The sequence below is a fragment of the Salvelinus namaycush genome, chromosome 3 (assembly GCF_016432855.1).
Source record: "Salvelinus namaycush isolate Seneca chromosome 3, SaNama_1.0, whole genome shotgun sequence".
NCBI classification, from domain to species: domain Eukaryota; kingdom Metazoa; phylum Chordata; class Actinopteri; order Salmoniformes; family Salmonidae; genus Salvelinus; species Salvelinus namaycush.
In genome coordinates, this window is record NC_052309.1 from 62,362,120 (window position 1) to 62,372,435 (window position 10,316).

General features: G+C 43.1%; 1 protein-coding gene across 3 annotated transcripts; it reads right to left on the reverse strand.

Annotated features, from left to right (window-relative positions):
- Positions 1 to 2,683: 2,683 nt before the first annotated feature.
- On the reverse strand, positions 2,684 to 9,645 carry mief1 (mitochondrial elongation factor 1). 3 transcript variants are annotated; one of them, XM_038981163.1, is made up of 6 exons: positions 9,546 to 9,645; positions 8,055 to 8,358; positions 7,716 to 7,863; positions 7,300 to 7,480; positions 3,994 to 4,256; positions 2,684 to 3,785 (listed from the first exon to the last, which is right to left on the reverse strand). In XM_038981163.1, exons 3-6 carry the CDS (start codon positions 7,860 to 7,862, stop codon positions 2,943 to 2,945), a joined length of 1,434 nt encoding a protein of 477 aa, XP_038837091.1. In that variant the 5' UTR covers position 7,863; positions 8,055 to 8,358; positions 9,546 to 9,645; the 3' UTR covers positions 2,684 to 2,942. The 3 variants fall into 3 exon arrangements, with proteins under 3 accessions (XP_038837091.1, XP_038837077.1, XP_038837083.1); XM_038981149.1 differs by having other exon boundaries at positions 7,716 to 7,867; XM_038981155.1 differs by lacking the exon at positions 9,546 to 9,645 and adding an exon at positions 9,446 to 9,525 and having other exon boundaries at positions 7,716 to 7,867.
- Between the last annotated feature and the right edge of the window lie 671 nt (positions 9,646 to 10,316).

Consider the following 10,316-nt stretch of genomic DNA (forward strand, 5'->3'; position numbering starts at 1 on the left):
ATAAACAATAGAGCTAAGCACAGGCAAAATCCTAGAGGAAAACCTGGTTCCGTCTGCTTTCCAACAGATACAGAGTCAAATTCACCTTTCAGCAGAACAATAACCTAAAAAACAAGGCGAAATGTATACTGGTGGCGCTTACCAAGACAACATTGAATGTTCCTGAGTGACCTAGTTACAGTTTTGACTTAAAATTGGCTTGGAAAATCTATGGCAAGACTTGAAAATGGCTGTCTAGCAAAGATTAACAACCAACTTGACAGAGCTTGAAGAATTTTTTAAATTATGTGCAGATAATGTGCAATCCTGGTGTGCAAAGCTCTTAGAGACTTAACTAGAAAGACAAAGCTATAATCGCTGCCAAAAGTGATTCTAACATATGACTTAGGGGTGTGAAGACTTATGTCAATGTCATATTTCAGCTCGACGGCAGGTAGCCTAGTAGTTAGAGCCGTGAGCCAGTAACAGAAAGATTGCTGGATCAAATCCCCAAGCTGACAATGTAAAAATATGTCATTCTGACCCTGAACAAGGCAGTTGACCCACTGCTTCCCGGTAGGCTGTCATTGTAAATAACAACTTGTCCTTAACTGACTTGCCTAGTTAAATAAAATATTTCATTTTCTTAAACATGTTTTCACTTTGTCAGTTATGGGGTATTGTCTGTAGATGGGTGAGAAAAATATATATTTTAAATTGAGGCTGTAACACAAAATGTGGAAGAAGTCAATGAGTATGAATGTTTTCTGAAGACACTGTATCATGACTGAGCAACAGTTACCTTATACCAGTAAGGTCCGCTGAAGCAAGACCAGACCTGAAAGCCAAACTGACAAATACTGTATTTGCAACTGGAAACATATTTTTTCTACAGCATCCGACAGAGGTGCTCTGTCTTTGATAAATTTGCTCTCAGCTTAACATCCTATCGCAAAACATAATTTGAAAAAAGCACACCAACCATTTTGTGTTATGAGTGGGAGGAAGTCATGCCAGATTTGTTTCATACAAGGTATGCAACAACCAGTTTTACCCAACAAAGACCTATGAATGAACATATACGTCAAGTATTTTATCTTAACGTCACAAGACATATTTGACGTCATAAACAGACAGTACAGAGGTGTATAACAATAACCCAACGTATGATTAACTTTCTACATTGGTATTCTTACTCATGCAAACGGCACACATTCCTAACATAAAAGCATATATTCTTATTTCTCAACATTCTTTCATTCAACAACTTTGTGGGAGGAGTCCTGGAAAACACAAATCATCCGCAACTTAAATACCATGAAGATAGAAACCTATGTGATTTATATATTAGGCTTTTTAGTGGGCATTTTCACCAGTGGAGGCTGCTGATGGGAGGACGGCTCATAATAACATCTGGAATGGAGTATAATGGCTGGAATGCAGTTAATGGAATCAAACACATGAACGCGTTTGATATCACTCCATTCCGGCCATTATTATGAGCCGCCCTCCCCTCAGCAGCCTACCCCCTTGCAAAGTTTGCTACAATTTCAGAACTATAACTTGAACCAAATTCAAAAACTCACTTCAAGAAATCTAGAAAAAAAAAAAAAAAGCAGTATTTTTACCTCAAGAATGTCAAGATTTCAGCCGTACCACAATAATTTATTTGCTTTTGCGGCGGCTCACATGGTCAACATTACATTCTATCCATTTACACAGTTAGAGCGGTAGAGTAGGCTAAGTGTAGCCTTGTCCCATACTGTCTGCACTGTAAGCAACTCTTCTAGCCTTGCCATGTCAATGCCATACATGACAACGAGAAGAGTTGGCTACAGCACAAACTGTACGATACCAGGCTACAGTACTATAAGTACCCTGCAGTAGAAGAACAACCCCCTGTCATGTTCCACTCACTGGTCTTATTTCCTAGTGGACCACAACAGTGCTCAAGACCATTTACCTCGTTAGGGGGCGGCAGTATTGACGGTGTCACCAAACTATCTGTCCATCTGAACTGGCATCGCATGGCAGAGTGTAAGAAGCACCCTGCCTCCAAGTCTCAGCTTAATGGTAAGCTATAAATGTAGAGAACAATACTGCTTGAGCCGATTATGGAGGCTTGTTCATTTAACTGAGAGATCTCTTTCATGCCCCTGTTCAGACATGATATTAACTAGCATTAAACTAATGTTACCCATCATAATCTCAGTGTTTGAAAGACCTGCAATCTGAGGTTCGAGCTACCAAAATATCTTTCAAATAAACCCCAATTTCCATTCCCACAAATTATAATGAATAAATAAATATATCCCCCGCCCCGACACGATTCAATCCAAACTGGCTACATAATATTACGGTAACATAATATTAGCCAATGAAGCAATCCCCAATTCAACAAACACAGTCCTACCCCAAGGGGTATACTACAAAACAGGTTCACCCTTGATAAACAAACAGAAATAACTTCATATTTTGGGGTTCATTAAGCTAAATTGTGTTTTTGGTTAAGTCAATTAGACCAAGCCCATTTGAAGTTATTTCAGGATATCTAGGCAAGTTAGTCGGCCAACTCCTTGATCATGCTTTAAAGTATACCCCTCTGAACAGTACTATATATAAACGGCTTACGTGCAGCATAGGGACCATATGAAGAGACTGGTTTCATCATCTGAGGTTTAACTGGTATTCGGATGATCCTGTATTCATTGTTAAACACCCATACTAAAGTGGTTTATTTTGCATTTTTACTTTATCACAAACATAATTACATAAATAAAAAAAAAGTACAAGAGAAAGATATTGATCGATGAAACAGGGACTCCAGCGACGTGATGTTGAATCAATCACACAGCGACATGGTCACAGGGGACATGGTCCATGTCTGAAGCGCATATGAATTACATATCCTATCCTCTTCTGCAGTATGGAATCTTAGAATTATATACCATCTGTCCTAAACCCTATAACCCGTGACCAGACTTAGACTGAGGAGTCCTTAGGAGTCCCTCTGGGTCAGAGAGGGAACAGTAGAGGGTATATCCTAGCTCATCCACCTCCACTGGCGTCAGCTCACAGAACAGGTCGACTTTGGGGACCAGGGCGCAGGGGAGCCTCCCGGCCTCTAGGTGTCCCACTAGCGAGCGGAGCAACTGCAGGAAGCGGTTAGCCAGCGCCTCCTGGGTCCAGTCGCCCTCCTTCTCGCTCAGTAGCAGTATGGCGTTGGTGAGCTGACTGGCCGACAGGCGCGCCAGGGCCGGGTTCAGCTTGCACACGGCTTTAGTCACCTTGAGGCAGGCGCAGCGGCAGCCCCCGTCCTCCTGGTCCAGAGCCCGCAGGCGTGCAGTCTCCGCCACACGGAAGCTCTGCCGCCACAGGTTTTCATGGCGCTCCGCAGCCAGCCTGTGTGGTTTGGCGATGAGCGAGGCGCCGTCGTCCATCACCAGCAGAGGCAGGAAGTCCACGTAAAGAAGGCGGTCTGTCTCGTACTGGACCTCCAGGGTGAGCGTCTCCGAGGGAACCACCGGCCGGATCACGTAGTCCAGAACGCTGCCGATGGCCGGCCAGTTGATGGAGCCCGCCACCAGCTTCTCGAACACCTCCAGGACAGACTTGGGGGAGAGGTAGCCACCTACCATGCAGCGGTCCCAGTAGCTGCTGCCTCGGGGGAAGTATTCCAGGTTCTCCCTGCGAATCAGCCAGAAGCCCGGAACGTTCATGATGGTGTCCTCCCCGGGGACTGACGACCACAGGTTCTTCTCCAGGGTCAGAGGGACCATGAGCTGAGCGTGATCCGCTGTCACCACCTGAGAAAGAGTGGGAGAGAGAGTCAGAGAGAGCACATGGTGTTACTCTTGTAAAACCATAACATTTCAAACCCAGAGACAGGCACTGAGGTAAAAAGCATTGTTTGTGGTCACAACACTCCTAAGCCAATGGCCTGTGAAGTGATATCTTTAGCCTTTATCCCTTCCTCCGGAGGGATAAAGTTTACTACTACTACCCTCTTATTACCTGCAGGTCGTCGTAGAGGCTGCCGCTGAGGTACATCTCTCGGAGAGGCATGTCAGGCAGCTTGGCATGCAGGAAGATCCTCAGCTCTGCGCAGATGTCCAGGGCAGCCCGGCGGGCTGTGGCCTGCTCCTCAGCGGGGATGGCCACACGCTCCTGGTAGAACTCCCACAGTTTCTCCTGTAAGGAGAGGCGCATCTTGGCCCGGAAGAGGTCGGTCTCCCCTGCAGCGCTACGTCCCCGCCCCGCCGCCCTCCGCATGCAGTCTGAGTGGGATACAGCCACGACAGGCAGAGGTTAGGAATGTGCAGGTATGGGTTATCGCATATACAGTGCATATAACCCATGTGGGCTGGGCATTCTGATGATGCAAGACACGAATAATGAAATAAATCAACTATGTTGAAAGGGCACGGGAGGTAAATTACAAAAGTAAGGATATTGGGTGACGACAGGAAATCAAACCCAACTAATGGGAACACGTACCACGAGAGGGGCTGCTTTACAGACTATCCTCTCCTACAGAGAGTAACCTACTACTACAGCCGGACGTACACCACACAATTTTTTTAGCCGAGTTCAGACACGTTTCATTTTTGTTTTTCACGAGACAGCGTGGTATGGAGAATCCTCACGACCAAGTGAAGAACCTTGTAGTGTGTGACCCCCGCCTCCCAGTTTGTGCCACATCGTTTAGCTTGAGCACTAATACGTTGGGAAGACAATGAAACGACATGAAAGACGGTCGTTAAATGTGAGAGGCTCAGCAATGTTACGATTTTGAAAGTTGTGGAGTGTACATCCGGCATAGGAGAACCACCCAAAATACCACAGACTTTGAGGTATTTTTAACTTTATAACACATATCTAATGGAGCTCAATAGAAACTAGCCGTCTGAGTCTATTTAGTGGGGTTTCTACTAACAAAAATACAGTGTCGTTCCATTCAATTTCAATAGCTTTGACCGCAACCCTTGTAATTTGAACAAAACATTCCATACATGTATGCCCATGGTAGAAGTGGTCAGAAAATGACTTTGACCTGAATGCCAAAACATTCAGGAGATAGAGGTGGCCAAATTGTGATCCATGACACATACCATGACAGCCACTGTATGTCTCTATCTCCTGAAAAAATAAAATGGCTCAGTTTGATATCAATTAAAAGCTTACTAACGGGATTGTCAAACTATTTGGTAATTCCTTTAAAACAAAAAAAGTATGGTTTATGTTGAGACCTCCATCAGTTGAGACACAGCATGCACTTGAATACAGACTAGGTGTAACTAAAAAGGGAATAACATTGACATTTCAACTTTCCAATTGGTTGGAGGTCCACACAGAAAATATTGACTTGAATGGGAATATCAGTTGTTTTAAATTACAATGTCAATCTTCCATAAAAAACTATTAAAATCATAAATATTGATAGCATCAAATCAAATGTTATTTGTCACATGCGGCCGAATACAACAACCTTACAGTGAAATGCTTACTTACAAGCCTTTAACCAACAATGCTTTAAGAAAGAATATGTGTTACGTAAAAAATTGAAAATAAAAGTAACAAATAATTCAACAGCAGCAGTAAAATAACAATAGCGAGGCTATATACAGGGGGTACCAGTAGAGTCAATGTGCGAGGGCACAGGTTAGTCGAGGTAATATGTATATGTAAGTAGAGTTAAGGTGACTATGCATAGATAATAAACAGAGTAGCAGCAGTGTAAGAGGGGTCTGGGTAGCCCTTTGATTAGCTGTTCAGGAGTCTTATGGCTTGGGAATAGAAGCTGTTAAGAAGCCTTCTGGACCTAGACTTGGCGCTCCGGTACCGCTTGCTGTGCGGTAGCAGAGATAACAGTCTATGACTAGGGTGGCTGGAGTCTGACAATTTTTAGGGCCTTCCTCTGACACCGCCTTGTATAGAGGTCCTGGATGGCAGGAAGCTTGGCCCCAGTGATGTACTGGGCCGTACACACTACCCTCTGTAGTGCCTTGCGGTCAGAGGCCGCGCAATTGCCATACCAGGCAGTGCTGCAACCAGTCAGGATGCTCTTGATAGTGCAGCTGTAGAACATTTTGAGGATCTGAGGACCCAATGCCTAATCTTTTCAGCCTCCTGAGGGGTGAATAGGTTTTGTCATTCCCTCTTCATGACTGTCTTAGTGTGTTTAGACCATGATAGTTTCTTGGTCATGTGGACAAGACATTCCCATTTAAATTGACATTTGATGGTGGGTGGACCGGCGGCCATCTTCATGGTAGTAATTTGAATGTAAAATGTCAATTCAATTACTTTCAATGGTGTAACAGCTCAATTGCAGTTGTCTGAAGAGATAGAAATGTAATTCATAGAATGGACCTATGATTAAAATGACACCCACCCTGTATTCAAGAGTATACTGTGTCTCAACCGATGGCAGGCACAACACATACACCTCAGATAATATACATTAGGGTCTAAGCGTCAACATAGGCAAACATTTAACTAATTCTGAGTTTACATGTTTTTAGATAATTGAAATTAAACATTACACATATTTTTCCTACAATTTATAATAGTTTGGCAACCCTGGTTTCAAGCTTTTAAATTATATCAAACTTAACCGTTCATCTTTTCAAGTGATAAATACATGGACGTCTCATGTTATGGTGGGATATGCAAAAATTGGTCAACTTCGAGCCCCTCCATCTCCTGATTGTGTTGGCATTCAGGTCCAAAAAGTAATTTTCTGATCACTTCAACCATGGGCAAATATGTATGGAAAGTGTAGTTTAAATCAAAAGATGTGCGGTCAAAATCTGATTGAAATCAAATGGAACGACCCTATAGCTTCCTACAACAAGCACAGAGTCAGTAGCATCACCCACAATACAGGAAGTACAGCCATCCTGACATCAGCCATCCTGTCGTCAATAGACACAGCCAAGGATTAGAAAACAATGCACAGAGGTGAGGTCAAACCATCTGAAACACACTACTACCCCACTGTGACCACTGCGTGTGAGTGTGAGCAAGTGTAACAGGCGTCCCTGTGCTGCTTAGCAGTATAGCTTCCACGCTCACCAGTCCTTACTGGTACTTGATCTCGCATCCTCTGCCTTGCCAACACACGTAACAGTCCTGCTTGACAACGTACTAACCAGTCGCACCACCGAAAAAGTACCAATTTGACAGCGCCATTGGTAACGTTTCACGCTGTGGGGTGAGCTAACGGCACGATTGTAACTCTGTTAAATGAGCAATGTTGATAGTTGTAATGCGGAACATTATTGTGTGTGACACCCTAAATACATTAGCGTACCATACCTGGTTCAAAGGAGTTGGAGGAGGTGGGTAGAGTCTGCAGTGACCTGCTCACTGTTGACCTCATGTCGTGGTTAAGTACCCGTGGTGACGAGCCCATCCAACTTGGTTCTTCCCAACTCCTTTTCCCTGATGGTTCCATCTTAGTAGGGCTGGTCGGAGCACTTATGGCACGGTCATACATCTGAAAGGAGATGGAATTGAAAAGCATTATTGTCCATTAGAGTGTTTCATGAAATGGACATGTCTTCCACTCGTGGTTAAAAACAGTAAAACGACTGATGTAGAGATCAGATGCCAAACAGTGAGGTGATCACATTTAGCCTACAACTGAACTGGCGCAACGGACAAAGAATGTAGATAATAACATTTACAAGAGTAGAATTGCAATGATCTAACTTAAAGAATGTCCCACTTACTCTTTTGACTGCTAGTGTTGCAATGCCAAGCATGGCAGCTCCTCCGACCCCAAGCACAAGCTTGGCATTGGAGAGCAAAAAGTCAACGGCCGTGCCCATCCCGTTGTCATCCTTCTTTCCTTTACGGTCACCGTTCACTCCCGCCATTCTGCCTTTGTGAATGTAGCGTTAGAAGGGGAAATTAATGAGAAGAACAAAGAAAGTACTGATTCAGATGTGAAGAGTCCTGCGTTCTATTACCATAACTCAAGGACTGTGTACCTTTCATTATTAAAATATGTATTATTAATTTATGAGAGCAAAAGGATAGTTGGTCAGTTAAATAGCTGAATAGTCTACCTGTTTGTGGTCTGCCACAAGCACGTCTTGCTAAAAGGTGGTGTTGGATGGTTGACCCCCAACTACATCAGCCCCCCCAGTCTACTGCTGAGGAAGAACTGGCCCCTCTTCAGTGCGTCCTCCTTGTCGCTCGGCACGGTCAGAGCCTGGCAGCGGCGGAACTCGCCGGCCACGGCACGGCGGTAGTAGTTGCGGTCTGTGTACTGAAGGTGGCGCCCTGCACGGAGCAGTGCTCGGTACAGCTCCAGCACCGCACTACGAGACCAGCCGCCCATTAGGGATGCACATGAAGATGGGAGGACTCCTGTGAGGAGAGATAGAAGGACGTGTATTTATTTATTTCTATAGAATAGGTAATCATTACACAAAGGGTAGTATTAGCGTCGATTTTCGAACATTGTCACCTAGGCATCTGCCACTGGTGAAGTGGAAGGACAACATGGATCAAGTTAGGCTATACTAATCCTGAACAGTAACTTAACTACTTTATACGATTGGGCATATTTAGCTAGATAACCTTTGTGGATGACGAGATTAGAGATGAGACTGGTCATTTGTTGCCGATTCGGTGGTCGTTACACCGATTATTGGTACTACTAGCTAGCAGCAAGGGGTGGGTGTAATTTGTGGAACGTGCCAAACGGGAATCTGTTCCAAAAATAACAAGGTTGCCAACAAACAACGCATACAAAGTTGTACAGCGGCAGAATAAGATACCGGGTAGGGCGTGGGCAATTTAGTTACGTTCTTCACTCACCACGTTTATTTAAAAAAAATGTCTATCCTCACTCTGGTAGCCTATGGAAAAACATTAAGAATAAGCTACGTGATGAGTTGATGACTATTCGGCAGCTAGTTAGCTTGGTGAATTGATCATGCTACTTTGTATGCGTTGTTTGTTGGCATCCTTGTACTTTACGAAGTTTCTGGAACAGATTCATGTTAGAACCTTCCACAAATGACACCCACCCACCCAGCAGCAAGTCAAGTTAATTTGCTAACTATCTAACATTAGCTATGTTATGCCTGTCTAATCTGAATGCAGCCTAGCTGTGTCAGACCAGAGCAACACATAAGATACACCAAAGATACTGAACTAGCTAACTAACCCCTTTCATCTGACATTAGCTAGCTATATAGTTTACGTTAGCACTCGTCCAGCAGAACACCCCTTTGCAATTTAGCTACCAAACGTTAGCTGCTGTTGCCCGTGTAGACTATACGATAAGTGAGCTAACAATTAGCTATACTAGAATAGCAAAACCAGTATCAATAGTATTGTTCCCTTTGATTGGCTAACAGTAATAAAAAAATCACTTAAGGCTAGCCTAGCTTGCGAGCTAACGTTAATTAGCTTTTTACAGTAACGTTAGCCTCCGAACGATGCTGACCTTGCACATTGAGGAGCTGCTACTCACAATCAATTGAATACAAATATACGATATTGACAGAACAACATTTTACATCGTCAAGGGAGACCGCTGAACTTACGTTTGAGAAACGATGTCAAAGGTTTCTACTTATAAGTAAAACAGACACAGTTCCCCCTCGCGTCGGGGTCAGAATGACAAACCGGAAGCAATTGGCTACTTATTTTTGCACGGGAATTACTACATCCGGGTTGAAAAAAATGTATGGTTGAGAAATGTGACGTTACAGCACTCAATCTTATTTAGCCTGCAAACCTATACACCTTTCTATGATGGAATAAAGCATTTTATAAAGAAGTCTAATAAGAAAACATATGTTAATAAGATCATAAGCCAATGTAATAAGACTATATAAGTAGAGTAGAGTAGGTTAGAGGAGAGTTTTACTTTATTAACCCGAATTTGGGAAATTGTTTTATCACCTATAGCATCATCACTGATTACAAGGACAAGACAAGGATAAATTAAACACATATAATAAAACAAGCTCATATTAATATGTACTATATTGGTCAGTTTGTGAGCAGCTAATATTTGACACAATCCCTTGTGTGATCTTGGGTTAATAGAAAGTGAAGCCCATTTTGTGTTTTATTGCCCTCTGTATGATGACTTGAGACATGTTCTGTTTGGTAAAATTGTTGGTGCTCACTCATGAAGTGTTTGACTACAGGATGAACACAGGTTTAAGTTCTTTTTCACAATGTGAGTTTCTTACATTGCACAATTTATTTTCCTGGGGTGGAGAAGTGCATTGTTTGTGTAAAGAGACAAGGTGAAAATTGTAATAGATAATTATGCATTTAATTTGTTTAATGTAACATTTTTGTTT

Coding starts and splice junctions, on each gene's coding strand:
- mief1 (XM_038981163.1), bottom strand. CDS start 7,862: ATGGCGGGAGTGAACGGTGACCGTAAAGGAAAGAAGGATGACAACGGG. Junction 7,481..7,715: donor CAACACTAGCAGTCAAAAGA/GTAAGTGGGACA, acceptor ATCTCCTTTCAG/ATGTATGACCGTGCCATAAG. Junction 4,257..7,299: donor CTCCAACTCCTTTGAACCAG/GTATGGTACGCT, acceptor TATCCCACTCAG/ACTGCATGCGGAGGGCGGCG.